Source organism: Diadema antillarum, unplaced genomic scaffold, assembly GCF_040938485.1.
Source record: "Diadema antillarum isolate AM-2024a unplaced genomic scaffold, OU_Dant_1.0 scf00000028, whole genome shotgun sequence".
Lineage (NCBI taxonomy): Eukaryota > Metazoa > Echinodermata > Echinoidea > Diadematoida > Diadematidae > Diadema > Diadema antillarum.
In genome coordinates, this window is record NW_027270917.1 from 6,260,755 (window position 1) to 6,284,992 (window position 24,238).

Consider the following 24,238-nt stretch of genomic DNA (forward strand, 5'->3'; position numbering starts at 1 on the left):
ACTAAGTGTGAGGAAACTTCTAAAGCTGATTGGGTCACTTACATTAAATGTAAACACACTACAATTATGTATGTCTGTAAAATCCATGATTGACCAGGCTGTTCTGATACTTACAACTACACTGAATCTTATACATCAAACGATAAAGTAAATATAATAGGTATTATACAATACATCTTTATAAGGTTTACATCTAATTGTAATTTGCAGCGGAGTGGGTAAAGAATCGGCCTCATGAAAACAAATCAGATCTTTTGCCAAAGTTTTGTATCCTATACCAACATCATTTCTTTTAGACAGAGCTGGACATGATAGGTTTTTTTGTGTCATCATCTTGACATATGAAAATGATGTACTTGGTCCAATCTGTCTCTTTCCTGGGAGCTGGTTTCTCGGTTGAAATGAGCTTTGCTTTTGAAGCCATGCTATCCTACAAATAAACCCAATTACCAATTACTTAAAAAGATAACATTTTATGTAAATGTGCTTCACAGAGGTAAAGCAAAAAACTTATGTGTACATTTTTTCTAGAAATGTGACAAACATTTTCGTTAAATGGATTTGTGGTTGTGAATTTTATTTTTTGATGTACAATAATTTGTAAAGAACAAGAACAAGGAAAAATCAAATTTTCTGTTTCTGTGTGTAGTTCTACTGTGAATACATTACTTGTTATGGTTGATCTATATGCATTAATTGTTATCAATGATTTTAGCCTCTTGAACTGAATTTCGCCCCACCCTAAAACCAAAGAAATTATACAAATATATATTTGATGCATTTGCCATTCTCATATGGAATAAGGATTAAGGTTTCATAATTCAAAAGCAACTTCTACAGGTAAATAGACAGTGGGCATTTCAACGCAATTTTATAACGTAACAGCGCCCATTCAAAATATAAACTACAAGAAAAATTATGCTAATTTATGAATTTAAGGAAAACCTCAAAAAAAATACAAATTTTGGGGTTCATAATTATTGGAAGATAAAACTGCAGAATAAAATATCCAGTATATCGATCTTTCTACTTACCGGCACCAGTAGAAATACTGAAGACGTTCTCTAAAGCGAACCTGCATCTATCTATACATAATTATGCATTAACGTTCATCACCGCTCATCAATGGATGATCAGGAACAATCATTGTTTTGGATTGTCAGAGCTCATTCGATTCCTTTATATGATTCCTCATAATTTTGTGTAACAATTTTGACAAGGTCATACTATGAAATAATGAACAAGAACTGAGAACTTTAGAAATCAATAGGTCTTATAAGACTGCAATAATGTTTTGTGGCTGGAAACTATGACAGTACACTTATTGTGCTCTCCTGTCTATGCATCCAAATTGGGGGGAAAGTCTTCTATTCCATTCTCACCATTTACTCTACCTAACTGATATTCAACATAATTATCTTTATAGTATTCCAAGTATGCAACAATTGTACTTATGTGATGTTCAATACCTATACTTGAATAGTGAATGTGATAGAGGTATGGTCGATCAACAACAATCAATGAACAATAAAGAACTAAACGTCGCAACAACAAAGGAGGTTCATTTACGAATAATAGGTGAACGATTCTTGTCAATGGGACAATACATATGGCAAGTGAGGGTGTGTATATATATATATATATATATATATATATATATATATTGGTGGCCCCTCAGAAAACGGAAACGAATATTTTTTTCAAAAACAAAACGAAATTGTCCAATTTGGTTTCTAGACATGTTTTTGTTGATCATTAATTTCTTACTTTATTTTATCAAAGCTCAGCAACGGAGACTACCCAACAATTGCAGGTGAATTTTCGACAATAATCCTATTCAAGCATTCCACATTGTGATGTGCGGCGTCAATTCTTTGTTAGTCTCCCAAGGCAGTGGCTTTTGTTCGATGCTGAAATTTGTTGACTTGAGCTAAAAAATTTACGCTCGACCCGTCTTTACAAAAACATCTGTAGAATAAAAAATACTCAACCAAATCGGATGATTTTGGTGTCATTCTTCTTCTAGATGAATTCTCTATAACTTTATTTCATTCATTTTTGCATAAAGTAATGCAATTAATGTGCAAATTATTTGCGAAAACTCATTAATTCTAGGCCACACTGTATATAATGCGTGTGTGTGTGTGTGTGTGTGTGTGTGTGCATACTCTATGTAGTGCGGCAGTCATATTTATCAAAATGGACCTGAAAACAAGATGTGTTAGTTCTATTCATCAGCAAATGCTTGTTTAAAATCATTGACCCCAATTAGTTTCAAAGACGTACAGTATATTGCGGTGGCCATGTTTTAAAATGGCAGCCAAAACGCATAGGATGTGATGGTTGTATACACGAAAAGATGTATCCATATAAATAATTGAACCTCAAAAACATATTTCTGTACCAGAATCATGAAGATGCATCCATTGGTTATTAAAGATATATGAATAGAATGTAGATCGGCAGCCATGCTTTTTTTTTTCAAAATGGCCGCTGATAAGTAGGTTGCCATGGTTTTATCCTCTCAAAAATTATTTCATTGGAATCCTTGACCCTCAAAATCTATACTTTGGTACAAGAATCACGACAATCGGACTTGTAGTTTCCAAAATACACAGCATTGCTATATCACATGGCGGCCATTTTGAAAAATGGCCGCCACGGCCGCCACAGGCAGAATCAGAGTGGCTTCTATATCAGAAATGACTTGTATTGGCATCATGTACATGTGTACCAAGTATGGTGCTTTTACCATAATGTGCATGATTCACCCTATATGTGCTCTATATCCGCTGGACTAAATGGAAACCTCCAAAAAATAATCCCAATTCCCAAAGGAAAGACCTCTGGCGTCCTGGCCACGTCACTTCACTGCTTTCTACAGTCTCTTTTGAAAGAGCTTTTCATCTTCAATTATTATTGTAGAGTTACTTATCAACGACTCTCGTCTTCGGTCCGAACGTCAGTCAGGTTTTCGTCCAAAACACTCAACTGCTATATACGTGTTTCACAGAAATAACAGAATGTATGTCATTTTCTGTTAGGCAATATAGACAATTTTGTCAATTAACTTGGGCAATATTTTTATACTTTAAGAAAGGTGATATCATTTCAAATTATCATCATTTTACAGCATCCATAGCATTGAGCTTTCTTGGTTTACTTTTGATTTCCACGATAGAAAACAACGTGCTACTTACCAGGGTGTAACAATTTACTCCCTCTCCGTAAAATTGGGCGTAGCCTACCTAAAGGATCAATTCTTGGTCCCTTTATATTTCATCTGTTTATATAATTATGATCATGACTGTATTCAATTTGTTTTCTCAATCTTTCACCAAAAAAAAATCTTTACGCAGACAATAACGATATCTTTTGTAAAGGTAAATATGTGAATGAAATACAGGAATCACCTCAGAATTGAACTTCGTTGATAGATTGGTTCGGAATGCATGCAGATAAATCCATACAACGATGTTTTTTGGATGAAATAGGTAAACATATCGTCACTGATTGAAATTATATTTATAATTCATACACGGTCCGCTTTTTATAGTTATTGTAATATTGAAAATATTTCGGAGTCACTCTCTAACAAATTCGTACCTGTTCTCTTCATATAAATGAAGTTAGAAGAAATATATGTATGTATGTATAAATATATATATATATATATATATATATATATATATATATAGTGCGAGAAGAAGAGCATTCGTGGACGTAGCTATAGTGATCAACGTGCGTGTTTATTGCCGAGCTTTCGGTCTCGTTAGGACCTTCATCAGGGCTTATTAATGGCGGATATAAGGACTTGCGGTGGTGTCTGTGTGGGTTGAGGTCTGTGTGGGTTGAAGGAGCTACACTGGTGCTGCAAATGGTCGAGACCCCTTCTCGCACTCTCTCTCTCTCTCTCTCTCTCTCTCTCTCTATATATATATATATATATATATATATAGAGAGAGAGAGAGAGAGAGAGAGAGAGAGGGAGAGAGAGATCTTGGAACTTTCCACATGTTGGACTTCGAATGTTGTAATTATAAGAAAAAAGAGTGTCAAGTACGCCATGGATCCAACGAGAAGTTGTTTTTTTTTTTGTTTTTTTTTAGACCAAGTGTAAAAAAAATCTTCTCGTTGGATCCATGGCGTTCTTGAGACTCTTGTATTAATTGGGGCACATACTCCAAAAGATTAATGTTAAAACTTTAGAGAAGTCAGAATAAGTTCATCCGATTAGTGCTAATCGCTGATTTGGACAAATCAAAAGTTGCCTTAATGCTCCTCACTAAGTACTCAGTAGCAGACGGTTGAACAAAGAATCAAGTATCGGTACTGTGTTGCGATTTACAAAATCAGGAATAGGCTTGCACTGTCATAATATGTGGACTACATTGTTTCTAATCGCCATGTGCAATATAGCACCAGATACGCTGCGAATAATCCCTTTATATGAAAAAAAGAAAACAATATTTGATTATATAAAAAAAAGACTTTTATTCATACTTCGCATGCTCACTTTTTAACAAACTACTAGTAAATATTCAACATTCGCAGACTTTGAAAACTTTTATGTTAATTTTAATTCATGGTTTTAAAGATTGTAACTTTTATTTATCTCATATTGTGCTTCTTTTTGTCATAACACACACACTTTCAGTTTGACATTAGTAATGAGAAGAGTTTATGGTGGTGTTTTGTGTTTCGTATTCGGTATGTAATTTTGTTAAAACGTTGGTCATTGTATTTTTGCTTTAACACGCTTCTTTTTATTTATCACCTTAGAATTTCGAAGCTGGTTATTTGCAATATCTTACTCCAGTTGTGCTTTTATACAATGGTCTTCTGTATGCTTACAAGATTTTCCAGGTTTAATTTTGTTGTTGTTGTTGTTGTTGCTGCTGCTATGGTGTTCATTGTTATAATTTTTTTTCTATTATTGTGCAAGGCATTTTAACAACACAGGGATCTGTTCTAAAGTAGGTCCCTCGATCCTGAATCAGACTACTCAGAGAAAAATGAATGAATGACTGAATGAATGAATGAATGAATGAATGAATGAATGAATGAATGAAATTTATAGATTAATTAATCAATTGATTGATTCATAACTTAATAAATCAATAAGTGAATAAATAAATGAATAAATAAATAAATTCCAGACTTAAGGACTTTTGCATTTGACTGTTTTCTGGCCAAAAATTGTTATTTGATGATGTAGAGTGTAAAGAACGTGATAAAAGGTCTTTATAAGTAGGAATATGTTGTAGCTGTATTAATGTATAGACGTAATGTGTATGTGCTGCTTTAAACAGATTTAAAAACCTTTAAAGCATATGCCGAAAAAAAATAATTGTTTAATGCGTGAAAACTATACGTTCGTGCAAAGACTACAGCCTAATAACTGTTTATAAAGATCCCGACGGTCTTTGTTTGGTGTATCTGGTGTATAATTTTTGCATCTGCTCCGAGGGAATCTTTCCTGTGTGTATTCAGTCATGTTTACAGGATTTCTTGTTTTTCCGACCAGACAAAAGCCGTTAATTACAATTGCCACTTAATCAAGAACAGTTCATGCCCAGAAAACGATGAAGTTCAATGGGAGCACATGCAGTCTGGAATGACTATTAGCCCTCCCCTCCCGATATTTAAAAGCAGAGTAAAATCCTTGTTGTTAATCATCACCAGACCAGTTGAAAGTTTTCCTGAAGAGCAGGTAAATTCATACAAGCACAGCAGTGAAGAATTGGATCCAAATCGGACTAAAATTGGAAAAGTTATGACATTTACAGTATTCTCGAACAGTTGATATGAATATATATGCATATTAATATGTGTATACTGATGATGTCATCACCTCACACTTTGCCATCATAATCGCGATAATGTACAAACAACGAAACTTTAGCTCTTCTGTCATTCAAGTGTTGACATAATATTGTCATCCTTAGCTGAACAACTTTAGAATAATGATCAGTCAGAAATATTAGATTTTGAACTGGGGCCTAACCGAGTTACAACAACAACAGCGACAACAACAGCAACAACAACAGCAACAGCAACAAAAATAGGCATTTAAAATTGTGTATGACCTATATATGACAAGTTGTGAGGGGATGATATCATCCACTCACTCATTTGCATATTGACACTGACTGTTCGAGAAATAGTGTTACAGTGACAATAAAGCGGGGTTCCCACTATCACGATTGGCGCCACGATTGAAATCGTGGTCTTAATCGTGCAGCAAGCGTGATGGTCTGATCAGATCGTATCAGATCTTAAGGTCAATCGTGGCAATCGCGTTAATCGTAGGAAAATTTTGGACGGTTCAAAAATTTTCTACGATTAACACGATTAGTTTTTGATCGTGATCAGATCGTCTAGGATCGTATCCAAACGCAGCAAATCTCTTCTAATCGTGCTTCTTAATCGTGTTGATCGGGATCGACTTTTTCACTTCACTTCCGCTTATTATCATTATTATTGTTTGCCCATTTGCCCTTATTTTACTCATAAGTTGATTTATTTTGTATTCTCATAGGTGGTAGCCGCATCTTTAGATTATTATTTCCAAACGTTAAATTGTATGACGGTGTGGGGTTTAATTGTAATGTTTAAGGTACATTATCAAAATCAATTTTTTTAATGATTTCATAGAATGAAAATTGTATTACAGATTTTTAGATGTTTTCATACACTATGTTAATGATGTTTTCATTAATGAGTTGCTATTACCATTATACAGACACACAAAACAGGATATGGGATAAGTTTGTAACGAAAACAAAAAATGAGCAAAAATAAAATGGCAATTGTATGTCTGCACGTATTGACTGACGTCAGTACAAAGATGAGAATGATTTAATGAATCGTGCTTGAATGGGTACATATCAATGGCAAATGATTAATTTTTTAAAGTATATTACAGAGTTGTTGTTTGTTTGTTTTTGGGGGGGGGGGTGCAGTATCCTGCTGTTTTGTGTATTGTACATAGCATATAGTAATTAAGAGTTGTTGTTTCATCAGCCATCGTTTGACCCCTTTGCATCTATTTTGACACTTTTCAATGTCTTTTTTTTTTGTATGTTTGGTAGAGCATAATTTTAGAGGAAAATTTTTATTTTCAACTCTCATTATTACTGCAAATGTAAAAGTGACCATTGTCGTGGATGTGAGATCACTCGTATGATTATGACAATGAAGATCACTCTTATTATTTTTCACAGTTAGTTATTCAATAAGTGTAGCAATATAACCCCTGCGAAATAATTTTGCGTAAAACCACCTTTTTTGTTAAAAAGTGACATCATTTTGATTAGGGAGTCACTTTTCTGTTATGTGTGTGTGTCAGTTATGTTAAACATTGTGAAGTAAAACACTAAATCAAGCCGAATAAACCAAACTTTTAATAACCCATGAGATAACGACATTTTGAAATAAAAAGGCATATGATACATACACTTTGCGAATGTGAAATCGAACACATAAGCAATACTATCCATTCGGCCAACTTTCTTATATCGAGCGTATATAACACATAATACTATGTTACATGATATTCAAAATGATCCCATCCTCTTTCTTAGCTTCCATTTCATCATATGATTATTTTCTTCATGTATTGGAGAGAAAGGTCATTTTGTCTTGCTGTTTTTTTTTTTCTGGGGAAGAGGGGCAATCATCTGATCTTATGTATTTGGGTTCGTTATTTCATTTTTGTGAGGGGGGAGGGTGAGCATGTCGATTTAATAATCTATTAATTTCTTTACGTTTAATATTAGACGAGGGAATACTGAGGTTATGGCTGGCCTGGGTGCTGCTTTCTCTCTGATAACATAATCGTCATTAGCAACACTGCAAAGGTTACGTTGTCATCATCGTCAACCTGTCAAGCCTTGCCATCATCAGTGGTTGTGGATAAAATCAATAGGCCTAATCACTCTGCATAATTTAAGGGAAACAATGAAATCCATCGTCAGCCGGACTATAATATTCCCATTCGGGTCCAATCGCGCCTTAAATGGGGGTCGCTTCTGATCCCGATCGTAAAAGATATCGTATCTTATCTCAGCAGCCCGTATTGGTTCGCGGTATTCGTATAGTGGAACGTATCAGTACGTTGCTGCACGTACCAGATCGGGGATCCTGATCGTAATGGTCATGTTAGATCGGTACCAATCGTGAACTCAATCAGGACAATCCTGTCGGATCGTATTTGAACGGCAGACCAGATCGTGACTGATCGTATCGCTTGAAATAGACCAATCGTGACCATATCGCATTCAAGCGTACCAACACGTAAAGACTCGCATAACCTCGTATCCAAACGTGAAATTTCAGACGAGTTCAACAAATTTTCCACGATCAGTTACGAATGTCCAACCGTGGCGTTCGCGATGGATCGCACGATAGTGGGAACCCCGCTTTGAGCATAATTTCACATTTTCAGAATTTCCTAAATTCTTGATCAGATTTTGATCACATTTCCAGCATTGTACTCAGGTTTTTCTCTTTCTTCCCAGACTAACTTTGAAAATGTCCGTAATTGTCCTCTAATATGGCACGACAACGAAACCATTCCATCTGCTGCATGTTAATAAAAAAGAAGTCTTTTTATCATTGGGGGAGTTCAGATAAATTAAGATTCAGTGTATCATTTCTATATATTTCCTCAACCATGAATCAAAGAGGTGCTCTTTAGGGTATATAACACTTTTTACTTTTCATATCTTTTTCCTTCTATGCTGATTTTCATCAATATGGGGGGGGGGGGAATACTATAGTTATCTTCAAAATTTTCCCTCTTTTTATACGGTAGAACCAGTAGAACATACTCTATTATAAGGGGAAATCCAGTCCAAATATAAGTTAGTCTGATGAATAAAAAAATAAATAAATCGGATGGAAAATAAGGAAGTTATGACATTTTGAAGTTGTCCTAATTTCTGCAAAACAATTCTTGTACAGTGGATATGAATATGCAAATGAGTTAGCCAATTATGTCACAACCTCGCAATTTTCCATTGATCGTGTACAAAAAAAAAATGACGAAAATTCAATGTTTCTGTCATAGAAATCTGACACACGATGCTATCCCTGGTTGAATAACTTCAGAGAAGTGAGCAGTTAGATGATTATGTTACGATTTGAGCCTCGGCCATAATTGCGTTTGAATGAAAAACTGGAAATTTCAAAATTTTATGTACAAACTATAATTATGACAAGTTGCGAGGGGATGCCATGCTCACTTTGCTGATTGCATATACATATTGACCGTTCAAGAACCGTTTCCTGAAAAATTAATGAAACTTCAAAATGTCATAACCTCCTTATTTCTCACCCAATTTCGATCAAAATATTACCGTTGAACTTGTAATATTTTACTCTTTCTTTTCGGACTAACTTATATTTGGACCGGACTTCTCCTTGAAAGAATCGACTAGTACTTACAAGCGTTGTTTTTACTTGGTTCCGTCATATTTCAAACTCCTATTCTTTATAAACGGACAGCTTTGGTTCCGTGATTTATTCAAAATATAGTGCAACCTTGTGATATCCATTTGTTCATACATTATTGCACTTAATTTCGTACTTAGTTTCCCTATTTTGAATTGTATTTGATGATTTTGATATTTCTTTGTCCAGTAAATGATACACATGTATATGTATCGTATTTTGTAAAATGTGAGAAATTAATTCAATTCATGCAAAGCGGTCGCGGAATGTTTATTTTTTTCTTGCTTATTTCTTGTTTTCTTTATCAATGAGTGGTTGGTAGGGAAGAGGCGAGGGTGTCAAAGGTGCAATAGTGCCCTTTGTTGGGTCCAGTGGGCAATATCCACCACCGTCAAACAGTTTACGATTGTCATCCACTTGCAGTGTGAAAATCCCTATTTTGTTCATGAATGAATAACTACATTTAATGGGCTGTATTTTGACACTTACACACACGCACACACACACACACACACACACACACACACACACACACAAATCACACATATTAAGTTAAGAATCCTCCCGGAACTTGGAGCTTTGTATCTGTAAACTACTGGCAAAGTCTTTCATTATCCCATATCCCCATACACAAAACATGTTCGCTCTCTATCAATCTATCTGTCAATACTATTCCTAATATTTTATCATTACTCGCTACAGTGGTGCCAAGTACATAACTTTGCAATCTGAAGTTAATTTGTTTTACGTAATTTCGTTAAAAAATAATAACCGGGCATCGGTTATACCTCAATTCCACCGTGACACAATTCTGGGAAGTGTATCAACACAATACAAAATCTGATGCAAAGGATACAATTTTTTTTTTTTTTTTTTTGAGATTGAGATAAAATTTCTGAGTTAGAGAAAAGTAGAGACTTGAGTGGTGGGGATCATTACCTCATCCAGCTTGAAATTTTGATATCAACAAATATCAACATTTTCTGAAAACGTGTTAAAGGGATGGTATAGTTCTGGTTGAGAGGGGGGATCAGGTTTAAAACTTTTTTTTTTTTTTTTTGGTGAGAACATGAGAAACCTCATATGAAACATGAAAGAGCATGTAATTCTTAGAGGGATTCAAAGTTTCTTCGATGAAAATTGGCTGTGAAATGGCGGAGATATCCAAACAGAGGCATCCTAAGAAAAGGCCTTAGTGGGACCCATCTTTTATTAGGATAGCTTTCTTTTGCTCTGTTTTTGGATGTCTCAACCATTTCAAAACAGATTTTCATCGAATAAACTTTGAATTCCTCTTAAAAGTGTGTGTTCTATAATACTTTATGTGTGGTTTCTTAGTATCTTGCAAAAAGTTAAAAGCTCAATCCTCATCTCAACCCATACTATACCATCCCTTTAAAACTTTGAAATTAAAGGTTAGAGTTGATAATCACACAAGATACACACAAACATGCCCACACAACAGACAGACAGACATACATAAGAAACATTCAAACAATATCTCTCATTCCAGACTTACTTCATTGTTTCCAAGAAAACGTTGATCAAAGATATTTCAACAATTTCTCCATACACGTTAAAAACATATCATTCATTTATTAATCTTTTTTAAAATGAAGCTCATTTGATATGGACAGATCTTTGCGATCATAATTATATTACAAGACAATAAATTAGTACTAAAAGAGCTACACCACACTGTGACCTTAACCTCGAAACTAGCTAGTCTCCTCCACCCAGACTTTTCTGATGGACTGATGTCAGTAAGGAATTGGCTTTCAAGCTTCTCTACCATTGTCATTTCTTCCCGATGCCGACGACTGAATCTTGTCATGTAACTACAAACAGAACCATTAAAAAAAAAGGTAATGCTCTTCTTTTCTTTTGGCTCATTTTTCTCCCCAGCAATCCATCAGAAATGTTAGGTCAAGGTCATCAAGTCTCTTGGCCCAATATGAACAAAACATTATATAACAGCAAACATTTCCAGTTTCTTTTTTGAATGAAAAATACACCTCTTTAACGACTACACAGATTGTACACAAAATACTGAAAGTAATATAGAAACCTGTATAATCATATCACAAAAAAACAAAAAAAGATAGGAAAACAAAAGCACAATCAAGGTGGCAACATACCAAATACTAAAATGTAAAAATGTGAAATTATCAGCTTCATAAGAAGTATGCCTGAGTGGCAGAGAACACGAGTTCATTTTGCCCAACATGATGAGTAGAAAGAGTGCGCGGCCTTCAAACTTCCAGTCACTGTAGTATATGCGCCTTTTGTGGTGTACAATTGTTCTCTTTATTTGTGAATTCGAAATATCAAAAAATTAAAAGCAAGGGCTTATGTTGTCTATACAGTTTTAAAAAGGTACCAATAGCTTCTTTAATAGAAAAAAAGAAGATATACCAACAAATACCAAGGTACCTAGATTAAAACTTCTGCAATAATTCTCTTAGTGTCAGATCAATGAATTAAAATCAACCTATACGGACAAGGAAAAGGCAGCCCTTGCTCATTTCAACATTTAATATCTTGAAATATTTTAAAACAGGTAAGTTTACAGTCAAACCAGAGTACTTCACAGAAATTATTAACTGTGCAGACTCTTTATGGTGAACTCCAGATGTTCTTATGACTGTATACACAAATGCCTGAAGAATGATCTAGCATGAAAACTGGTATCAGCAGGCAGAGCCATGTCACGTCCAATTAAAGATGCTATTGACATAAAGATAACAATCTTGACTTCAGTGCAGTTTTCCATCTTTTCAGGAGTTGAGGAATTTATCATGGTTAGATGCAAAGTCCATAAAGTGAAATGGTAATGCTGGAATGCATGCACTGTCAAGCTTGTATTACGTACACAAAATGAGCAAGAAAGAAAAAAAAAACATGATGTAAACATGAAAGAGATTTGTGTATACAGTCATAAACATACAGGAAGGCAGCTCTGGATTTGAATAGCTCGAAAATTTACTTACATATATATGTCTCCTGGCATGGAAGTTTCCCGTCATCATTATCTGCTCTAGAAAAAGTGGCAATCACAGTCATACTACCAGTTTGGTACATCTCTACATTATCATTGAATGAATACTCTTGCACCATTAGGTTTGTTTCATCTTCATTTCTTTGTGTTTGCACAGCGCAGTTTTTTTTTTCTTTTGAACTTATTTTTCAAAGAGCTTCTAATCACAGAAAAAAAAGTTTTAACTCTATAGAAAACACATGATTGAAATTATAAATTAGTATCAAACTCAGCAGAAGTTTCATCCTTTCATGATACTGCTTGCAGAAAATTGTTTACATAAAATATTCTTCCAAATTTTCACATAGATCTGTGAAATACCAATTTTGTGGCAATTTTTTCAAATGTGATTGTAGAAATACTATTTCAATATTTCATTTTGCCAAACTCACCAACAAAAAAAATCATCACTAACAAAAAAAAAAATACTACCCACAAGTGACTGAAAAATATAATGACTGATATATGAAAGAGTTAATGCATTGTGTAGTATTTCAAATTATTACCCACTTTTGGGTAAATCACATTTAAGAATGGGTACATTGTGATGCGCACAATCAAAATGGGGTTTCTGTAGAGCTATGATCAATGCGAAACTTTCACATCTAAGATTTCCTACATCTACAACTTTCACAAAATCTTCATTAATTTTGACACGCCACCTGACGAACCTTCATAAAACATCCTGAGAATTATGTCTTTAAAAAAATGTCACAAAAGTAGACTGCTCGCATCAAACAACTTCTGCTTCCTCTAAGAGGCATATTTAGCAAAGCCCACAAAAGTCCCTCTTCTCTTAGTTAACCAATACTCTAAAAGCTGTGATTTTCATCAACAGATTTTTTTTTTTTTTTTTTTTTTTTTTTTTTTTTTGCAATGAGGAGGTCAGTCATTTTTGTGAGATGTTGTTTGCCCAATTTGACACGGAGGCTATCTTGAGCAAACTAATGCCTGTCCCTTTGCGATATTTTTTAATGTTGTTAAATTTGCGGCCCATCAGTGATTTGTGAAATTTGCTGAAATCAAACCTTCACAAAAAATTACAGCTTTTACAGTATCCAGAACTGTTCAAAGGTTGACAAACTCCATGCCCATAATTTAAAAAAAAAAAAAAAAATACACTTGCCTGCTTCTTCCACATAAACACAAAATAGGCAACATGAAGAGGTTGTTGCAGGTCAAAATAATCATGTTAGATAATTCATGGATCACACAAGATTCTACAAACAAAACTCTGTAGGCCTATCAAACTTTGTGGTATCCTGACACAGACATGAGGCTCTTCAACAAATAAACAGACATAAAGAAATGAACAAATGCTTAATAAAGGTACAAGGTTTTCACTGTTGTTAAAAACTTATTCTGAAATTCATCTGTCTATGAGTTGAGAAAATGTCTTGGCCCATTCACAATACTTGACCATTTCATTTCCCACAAATATGCTGACATGTCTATTTTAAAATGTCAGGCCGAATCCTTAGTCGAGCATTGGCTACTGGTCCAAACCTGGAACTTTCCATGCAAGGGAGCAAACGTGTCTTTGAATTTTTTTATAAATACGTACCCTGCTTACCACACATGCAGCTCAATATCGTTGGGCATTACAGTTTCTAATGACTGAATGCCCACAGCACCATTCTTGAAAACATACTTTGCACATATTTTATGTTTCCGTCATCTTTAAAAGACAAGTTAGGAAAGAAGTGAAACAACATGTTCAAAACCATGCAGGTGGTCTCAAACATGGTAGAGGTAATTGCATAATAACTGTTGATTTGCATGATCTATACTGTTATCTCATCAACCACTGACCCCTGTTGACTGTCGAAGATGATCTCTGAAAATCCAAGAACTGTCTTCTGTCTTGGAATTCTTTCATAATATCAACTATTATCCACTTCATACTCACGCAATCACTAGATGTGCCCTTAATGCAAATGGTCCGTTATTCATATTTTTGAATAAATTCACTGATCTTGACCACTGATCAAGTATTGACCTATAATCCTCTTTGCACAAGGGATATATTTCCCAAGTTGCAGCTATACGCATTATAAACATCATCAAACTTTCCTGGTGGAATCAATACACAGAAGCTGGCATTTTGATCTAATTTTGACGTCTTTGACCTTTGCTCTTTCATCCTCCCATTACTTGAGCAATTGCTTGCTTACTCATTATCTTCTCACAAAATTACCAATTACCACTTTTTATAAATTTTGCTGCATGTTTTAAAGGGACTGTACAGTACTGGTTGAGGTAGGGATTCATGTTTTGAACATTCCTAAGTGAGATAATGAAAAGCCTCTTATGAAATATAAAAGAGCATGTAATTTTAAGAAGGATTCAACGTTTATTTGATGAAAATTGGTTATCAAATGGCTGAGATATCCCCCAAAGTGCTAATAATAAAAGGCGACATGCCCCAACTTTATTAGTATCTCTCTGTTTCACCTTGTTTTTGGATATCTCAGCCATTTCAAAACCGATTTTAATCGAATTAACTTTTGATACCCTTTACAACCGCATGCTCTTTGACATCTCATAGAGTGGTTTCTGAATATCTCACAAAACGTTAAAAGCTAAATCTTCACCTCGACCAGAACTGTACACACCCTTTAAGCTTATGCTATACACTTTGCTTAACTGCAGATGAGAAATGATTAGAAACCAATATGATAACTGCAGTTTGCTGAAAGAGAACATACTCCTTTGAATCTAGTGGTCTTCAGGGCAATCAACGTACTTGCAATGTTTAGGTCACAGGGCTGGAATCTATTTTTCATTCTCAATCACTTGGGAGTATTTCATCGTAATGGACACGGATGTGCCAGTATACACGACGCACTCCATGACAAGTCAGTTCATCCATCCCTGTTTACACTGCTGCCAAAAAAAAAAAAACATTGCATTCTGCTCATTCCAGTTTTTTGTTTGAAGTTGCTGGGCAACTACTTGTATCTGAGTGTAAAAACTGGAATCTAAACAAACAAAAAAAACCCTCCTCAGAAATGAAATCCTTTGAAACTTGGCAGCTTTATTCTGATTTTTCTGGCAGTGCAAATGCTCTCTACCTGGCTCGCCATTTTTCCACTATTTTTTGGGGTCATGTCACATCCATCCCGAACGGCGAGGCAATCTCCTGCCTGCTTATCTACACCCCTGATCTCAATGTAAGAGTAACACATGTCAGTTGTCATCTGCACTACCTACCAGAAACCCCCTATGTTCCTGTCTCTTCTTGCACATAAACATTTCCTGAAAAAAAAAAAAAAAACGGAAAGTTCCTGTTTTTTCTGGCAGTGTAAGTGGTAACATAGCAGCCTGGTAAATGGAAATAAACAGCCATATGGATGGACGGATGGACGGGCAACCCGCAAAACCTGGATTCGACCCTTCAGGCGGAGGCATAAAATCTTTGCTTTCTCCTTTCAAATCCTGAGCTCTGTTGATGATTTGAGCTTTATTGAGCAGTCATTGAGAGTTGGATATGATCCCTGCATCCTCAAACACACATTGCTTGTTAAGTTCATTTTGTGTTTTGTTTTCTATGAACATAAGACACACACATAAGCATGTAATACACACACTAACATAAAAATATATAAGCACTGTAATCATGACTGATCCCCACTTTACATGTACTGTCTAAATACATTTCACAAGATATTAAGGGACCATCTAAACACATCTTGATGTCTTTCTGCGAAGATGAACAACACTCATCTGAACGGCTGAAAACAGCATGTTCGGCAGAAATGCATCTATCTGCAAAAGATTTGGAAAGTGGGGAATTCCAGCACATATTTCTTGACTGGAAATGCACCACTGCATCTTATACACAAAAGAAACACAGTATAGGTACAATCATTAATACTCTCACTTTCCACCAGCTAACACTGGGACAGCATCGCACAGGCTATGAGCGCTGACAGTTTATAAATAAGTGCTTCTCATAAACCACGCGGTGGAAGCGAGTGCTGACCTGGACGTTTGATGACAATAACCATCTCCTCTCCAGCTTGCTGCTTTCGCCCCGTATTTTCATGTCTCACACACACATCCCATCCCATCCATTCAACTTGCCACTAGGGGGCGCTCTACAAGGCATCACTGCTATAGAGAGGGATCACCCAATCATCACATCAGTCTATTCAAGGGGAAGATCCTTTTCACAGAGACTGGATGAGTCTAGGAAGAAGTTCAGCCCTGAGGGGGTTAACATTTCCAGCAGACAACTTTTCCCTCTCCACAGATTATTTCCTTGAAAGAGTACGAAAAATAAGGGAGCCCAAAATTGGATCCTCCTCGCGAGTGTCTCTCAGCCCCGGTACGTGCAAGAATGACAGCATTTGATTCCATAGAAGCGGTGCGAGCAGACGTTGTGTTGCGGTACCAGGTAACACCAGCTGTACTCATCACGACATAGCGGGTACGAGTCTGCTGTAAAACCAACAAGAAAAAAAGCTGTTATGCCACTGTCCCATCAAGTCTGGGAAGAATCTTCTGTAAAAATCATCATCTTTTAATCATGAAAATGAAAACTCTGAATACTACTGTGTGTCTTAGAGAAGGGCTAAATGGACCTGATTGAAATCATTAAAGGCACTCAGTCGTGGCGAGTGGTTTGTGCGGCACGGAGACGAATGTAACACGCTGCCTCCCCCATTCTGTATCAAATGTAGTGACCCCGAATGAGAATAGCGCTGGCTAAATGGGTCAGCGAACAACACGCTAACCTACAAGAGCTCTATGCTACAAATCTCCTAACCCAAATGGCTGCGCATGAAGAGAGGCCAAAAGAGCCACGCGTCTTCTGGCCTCTCTCCTCCAATCACCGCAGCTCGCGGTGACAATGTTTGTGTATGATGCGTACACACACACGCACACACACACACACACGTGTCTCAGTGGCAGCATTGTCCCACACGTTTATGGATATAGCACCGAGTCTGGCATTGCGCAATTGCATGCACAAACTTCGGTCGTTCGGAGTTTACGTACCATAAGGGATGGCGATCGGCTGCCTTTAAATTGGACAAAAGTCTCTAAAGAAAAAGATAACACAAAAATGTGCAAATTTAAGAGGGAAATATCACCTCAAATCTTCCAGAGTGTGTTCCCAATTTAACCCTAAAAGGGCCGGGCGTTTTTGGCTATGCTCAGACCGGGGGGAAGGATTCCGCCCCCCCCCCCCCACCCCCTCCCGAGATCTCAGCCATCGGTGGTGCGATCGCGATGAAATTTTGTATGCGTGAGACCCACGTCATAATCTACAAGATCATGTTATAAGATTTTTTTTAAACAATCAATTTCTAATTTTAATTAATTAATTAATTATGCAATTAAGCTCAAGATCATATTTAGCCTAATTAAAAGCATTGAGAGTCTAACTTTTGATCTGTAAATCCGTTTTAGCATATTCAACAATTGTACACCACAAAAACTTCCAAAACTCATTTCAATTCTTATGTATTGTATTGTTTTCAGAATTTTTTACGCATTTCTTTGTTTTTCAACTTTTGTATTTTCTTTGTTTTCTCATTGGAAATTGTCACTGACCACTTTTCTACCATAATTAGCACAAAATTAATCAATGAAAGTGATTAATTATACAAATAATCGGGTTTTTATGACTTTCAAGACAGCGCACTGTTTTCCATAGAAATGTACACAAAACCACAAAATTGTGCCCATTTTGGGGCGACATTCCGATACAAAAATGGGCGTGGCTTTGCAAAAGTATGCGCAGACGTTGCAGATTTGGTCTCAAAAGTTGCGCGAGACTTGAACAAACAAAGTCAAGAAGCCTCGCAACGAGGCCTTCTCGCGTCACAGAATTATAGCACGAAACGTCGAGGGGGGCGGATATTCAAGGATTTGTTATAAAGTGAGCAATTAAAAGAATATGGTTGCAACTGATTGACAAATCATACTTCAATTTAGATAGATTGTACAAATTGTGTGTAACTAAGCACTTTAGTAGTAGCCATTATCAAAAAAATCATGGGCATACACATTTGGGTAGGATTCCAACTAACAATCTCCTGATTACTAGACAGGCAAAATTGCAATATTTTGGGGCAACTAAGAAATGATTCATTCTTATCAATAGATACCAATGCAGATGCCATTACTCATGATTTTAGTACAGAATTTTTTCCCTGTGCTACTTTGAACAAATCATGGCTTGTCCATTCAAAGACCTACCAACATGACATCTTTAATTTCAATCATTGGGAAGGTAGAGAGCTGTCACTCATTGAATGTTTTGTACTCACTGTTGGTCACGGATGGGCAGACGTCTGTGTTACAGTCTACTGTTGTTGACGGTCTTCCGTGCTGCGGACATACCACTCTGTTCATATCCTGGTTACTGCCTCCATCGGCCCTGACACACGTGACTTCTCGAGTCTTCGTGCCTCCATCGCAGGTCGCACTGCACTGTTGTGAAAAGATCATCAAGGTACATAAACATATTAGTGAGACTGAATGAATAACACATTTGTTTGAGAGAGTATAAAAATTACATAATATACAGGAATTATATGTATATACCAGTAAATGCCATTTTCAATGGTTTTACAGTAAGGTTATAAACTTGAGAAAAATCAGATCTTTTCAATGAATCTGCATTCATTACATAACAAGAAATATTTTTCAAGATATTCTTCAAATCATCACATACATTCTAATTATTTTCTTTGTTGTTTTACAAGCTTTTCTGTCAAATATCTGAAGTTGACAAAAATTGATATATCAGTTTTTGCATTTTAACTCATCATATATGTGTGAATATATACATGCGTTAGAAAAGAAAGTCGAAAGATTTAATCCTGGGAGAACTATTGCAACTTGATAAAGATTATGTAAAAATGTTTGGTTCCTCTTACAAGTACACAGTGTGTACTCATGTTGTAAGCGTACATTTGAACATCAGAATGATCTTAACAATTTTTCAACAATCTATTGAGGCTTGCAGCTTGAAATGTCTCTGAATATATATCAATTAAAACTGCTTGGAACTGCCTTTGTAAATAAAACAACTAGAATGTCAAGAGCTGAAGATCAGAAAGAATAAATCAGGTAGCCATATTATCTATGGTCAGTGAACAAAACTTTGTGTGTGTTACACAAGCACATCTAACCCTGTGGAGATTCTTTGTATAGGTTCTTATTTATACAATGTATGTTTGTCTGGTTTTGTTTTATTCAAAATACCTGAGACCACTCTCCAGTCTGCCATTGACCTCTGACCTCTCGGGTGCAGGATTGAAGGTTGCAGGGCTTGGTGAGAGACAAAACTGGTCTGCTGAGATGCTGGCAACGTTCCTCCGGCAGCTCCCGGTACTGGCCCTGGTCGTCCAAGTGACTGCACTTCATTATTCGCAGCCGCTTGCCCAAACCGCACGACCGGGAGCACTGGATGGTGAATGCATGAGCAGTAAAATATTTCACATATTGACTTGATTTGATTTGATTTGATTTATTCTCTGTATGCCATTTTCTTTGCAAGTATACATTAATTCTCTGCAATTTCATTAACATTGTACAAAATAACAGTAATATGACTATTTTCAACAATTATCGTCAAATATATACATCTGTAAATTATAGTCACATGAGCTACATCTTAATTTGCATACAGAACGATTGCCAAGAATAAGCACAAAGCTTGACTGTTTGGTGACCAATAGTGAATAACATTTATACGATGAAGAAAAACAATAAACATACGCTTCTAAACTATTCCAAACTAGACAATGAAAACATTTGATATATTATGTGATTGTATAGTTGGACCATCACAGCAGATTCTTTGAAAGGGTCATGCTGCATATGTGTGAAACACCAACAATCAGGAATATAAATAATGCTGCAATAGGTAATTCCGTTGTTTCCCCAGAAATAGCATGAAACATATTGAAAGCAATAAACATTTGTCCATAAGGAACTCTGCAAACATCCACAGACAAATCCAATAATTTGTTTAGATGTATTTATCAAAGAGGAAATTGAATATATCTCAGCTCTTCACCATCATGCTTTAAAGAGAAAGGCAATAATTAAATGGGATATTAAAATAAAGTTATAAAGCAAAAATACTATGCCTTTCTACAGATAGGCTTTTTTATTTTGTATTTGTTTCTATGTACATTACAATATCTTTCTCAGGTCACAGAACATTGTTTATTCGGCATGATATATAAATACAATATATATATATATATGTGTGTTCCAAAGTGTATCCCAACACTAGAAAGCTTAGTTATGGAATATGGAATATCAATTATCAGAGCGGCTGAAAGTGAATGAGTGATGTATTTATATATATACAACCAATAAAAGCAAATTCTGGCTCATTGAAATCAGTAATGACATCTAGTTCATGCAGGTAATGTCAAAGAATATGAAATAATACTTGAACAGGAAAACCTTGTACAGGGGGAAAAAAATATATATATATATACATCTATATATAAGACCACCATGGTAAGAGACCCACAGCCCAACTTTAGTATCTTTCTTTAGTATCTTTAGTATCTATCTAATAATGCCATCAACTTTTCACAGTCACAAGTGTAGGTTGTCAAATGTACAAACTGGAGAGTTTGATTGCAAAATGACTTAACTCCATTCTTACAATTTGAGGCATTTGCCATTAAAGCTGCTAAAAAAACAAAGAAAATGATAAGAAAATATAATATATTTGTCATCATAACTTCTAGAATATTCCTTGTTATGTAACAAGTGAAGTTTCACTGGACAGGTTTTATTTTGCTCCTTATGATAATGGATTTAGCTAAATGTGTTCAAAAAGTGGCTCATGAGCTGTTTTGCAATCAAACTCAACTGGACATTAGCCTTGGGTGACTGCACTATCTAAGCTTTCAAAGTGAAAAAATCTGAATGAGATTGTGATGTTCCAAATTTGTTCGATACAAATGACTATTGGACTCTGTTGGCAAAAGTATCGTTGCTCCAAGATCTAATGTTAACACTCAGAGATATCTTATATGACAGATTCTGATTGGTTTTAGGACAGATCTTGATTGCCTTTAATGTCAATATTTGTGTTGCTAGAACTTTGTAGAGAAACCAAACTGTATGCTCTATTTTTGTCTCTGTGATTTATTTATGTTTCTTTCTAAGTTCATGTAATGTTTCAATGCTTTGATTCTGATCATTTCATCTGGTGATTTATCTTGGGTGAGTTTTGGTCCATTAATGTTGCACAAAGCAAAACCGTCCTTCGGGCTTACTTATTTATTTTGCAGAAAGGATCATGACCCGAAATATGGGGGAAAATTCCTTCAGCCCACTGGAACATTATATGGTGCAATCACATGGTATTCAGAAAGTTGATCCATTCATTGTTTAAGAATCTATTTCACCATACCCTTGCAATCAGACAAACCATGGATTTTGGGGTTTTACAGCCTATGCATTTAAAATGTGAATGTGAGCTCGATGATGTAAAATTATCTGCTTCTAAAAGCAAATGGATTGAACTTGGACATTGTGATCTTGAGAAAGATCACAATCTCCAAGATTACACTTCGTGTTCATCCAAATCATCATCTAATGTTTTAATAGTATTACAAAATGACAGAGTATTTGGAATCGGTATATCTCTCACTAGGCTAAACTCCTAATTTGACACTGACTACAACTGATTTGAAATGACACCTTCAATATGAACTGATACCACTCATCCTATGATTTCTGAGGTTCTACAAGTCTCATCTAAAAGAAATTCCATCTTCACACTGTCATACGAGACATCGCCATAGCAACCATCGAGTCCTCAAGTTATGAAGCTGCAATTGATGCTCCTTGAGAGAATGGATAGACACATATCTGATCCATCTATGAATACCAAACAGGTTTCATTTCAATATGAAGGAAACAATAGAGTTCAGTGTGTTGGTCTGAAAAACGTGGTGTAATATCAAATTTGTACAAATCTTTGAAATCTATATAACTGTACCTATTAGCTTAGTTAAAATGAAATTGTTATTTTCATGATATGATATCTACATCAGAAAGCTTGAATATCCATGACTAACTTTCATTTTCATCCAAAGCTGTGATTATAATACTGTGCATAATGAAGAACTATCAGAAATCTCTATATCTCTGCTACCTTGTTTTGATTTTCAGAAACAACTTGAAATGCATTCTGAAAGTGGAGACCTTTGCCAAGCAGCTAATTTCCACCACTGATATTCTTCTTCCATAGAGATCAGTGATTTCCACCCATACATGTGCATGCTGAAAATCTCCCAATTTCCCAATATAGAAGCCTGTGTTACATCATAAACCCTCAGCTGCACAGGGCACCTCGCTCTACCAGAAACTAGAGCACGCGTATGTAAACCTAAAAAATGCGCAGCTTGAACTCCCAAGTTCATTGACCCTACCTGCCAAAATATCAAAAATTCTTCATAAAATCCACAAAAATTTCCAGATCACAACCAAAATTTAATGATCTGTTTTTTGTATCATTCTCAACCTTTCCTGTAAGTTTCATCTAAATCCGTGCACAACTTTTTGAGTTATTTTGCACACAGATAAACAAACAAACAAACCAACGGTAATGAAAACATAACCTCCTCCCTTGGCGGAGGAAATAAGTTGCCAAGGCTGTGATTTACATACAGGAATCTCTATTGGCTGTAGGTTACTTTGCTGGAGCATAAAGACATTATGGATGCCTGATGCAAAGACAATATTTAACATACTGACAAATACAAAGAGAGGTAAAACTGAGGTAAACAATGGGAGTTTGTTGTACAGGGTTATCTTCTGAAGATATGAAGTTTTGGGTACATTTCCTTTTATCTGTGTGTGCTTGAGTTGCTTTCAGTCCTTGCATAAATGTTGCTACAAGTCATGGCAAACAGATTGTGTGTGTGTGTGTGTGTGTTGCAAGTTGGGAGTAATAGTATATATGAGAATGGTCACTACTTTCTTCCCACAAGAGGTAAGGTAGGTAACAAGGCAAGTGCCAAATTGTGTCTCGCCCATTCGCGTATAAGAAATTAATGTTTTTCTAACTCCCGAAAATTCATGACCCGCCTATGACCTTTGACCTTGTGGTGACCTTCAACTCCCTAAGGGACATTTACCATCCAAGTTTGGCCACTGACGGACAAAGGGATCAAAAGTTATCCCTTAGTCTCCCCACACCTCTGGTGGGCTCGACAAAAACACTGGAAGCAAAAGTACACACTTTACAACAGATATACAGGAGCAAATTTTGTGAAATAATTTGACTGCTTTTTTTTTTTCACAGAAGAGTAAGTGCTTCTCATAACAGACTACAGCAGTTCACAAGTTTGCACAACATCACATTACATTTATAGGCAAGATATATGTCAGGAAATTTTGCGGGGACTGTCCAACTTGTTCCCAGTTTGCATTTTGTTTGCGGGGTACGATAAAGAGAGAATCAGAGAGCGACAGAGGGAAGAACACTAGAGAACGTAAGCTTGACCGCACCTCGCTCCACGCCGATATAAACCACTGGACTTTGAGAGGGCATTCATCCAGACTGCAGGGTTGGCGCGTGTGGGGCTGGACGGAGCCGCGGCAACGGCTGGAGGACTCACGGTGGTACTCGCCCGAACCAGTCTGGGAGACACACGACACCATGCGTGTCTGATACCCATCACCGCAGGTGCGGGAACACTGTTTTTTTTTTATTGGGGGAGTACCGGGGTTGGTTGGGAGGGGCCATTG

The 24,238-nt window shown here is 36.1% G+C and overlaps 1 protein-coding gene across 1 annotated transcript in view; it reads right to left on the bottom strand.

Moving 5' to 3' along the window:
• Positions 1-15,924: 15,924 nt before the first annotated feature.
• Positions 15,925-24,238, bottom strand: part of LOC139737301 (A disintegrin and metalloproteinase with thrombospondin motifs 18-like) — a 192,222-nt gene continuing 183,908 nt past the window's right edge. Inside the window, exons 18-21 of the mRNA XM_071647977.1 lie at positions 23,999-24,187; positions 19,715-19,915; positions 18,775-18,937; positions 15,925-16,933 (exon numbers count right to left, since the gene is read on the bottom strand). Coding sequence (XP_071504078.1) covers positions 16,815-16,933; positions 18,775-18,937; positions 19,715-19,915; positions 23,999-24,187 — 672 coding nt within the window. The 3' untranslated portion in view covers positions 15,925-16,814. The remainder of the gene's footprint in view (positions 16,934-18,774; positions 18,938-19,714; positions 19,916-23,998; positions 24,188-24,238) is intronic.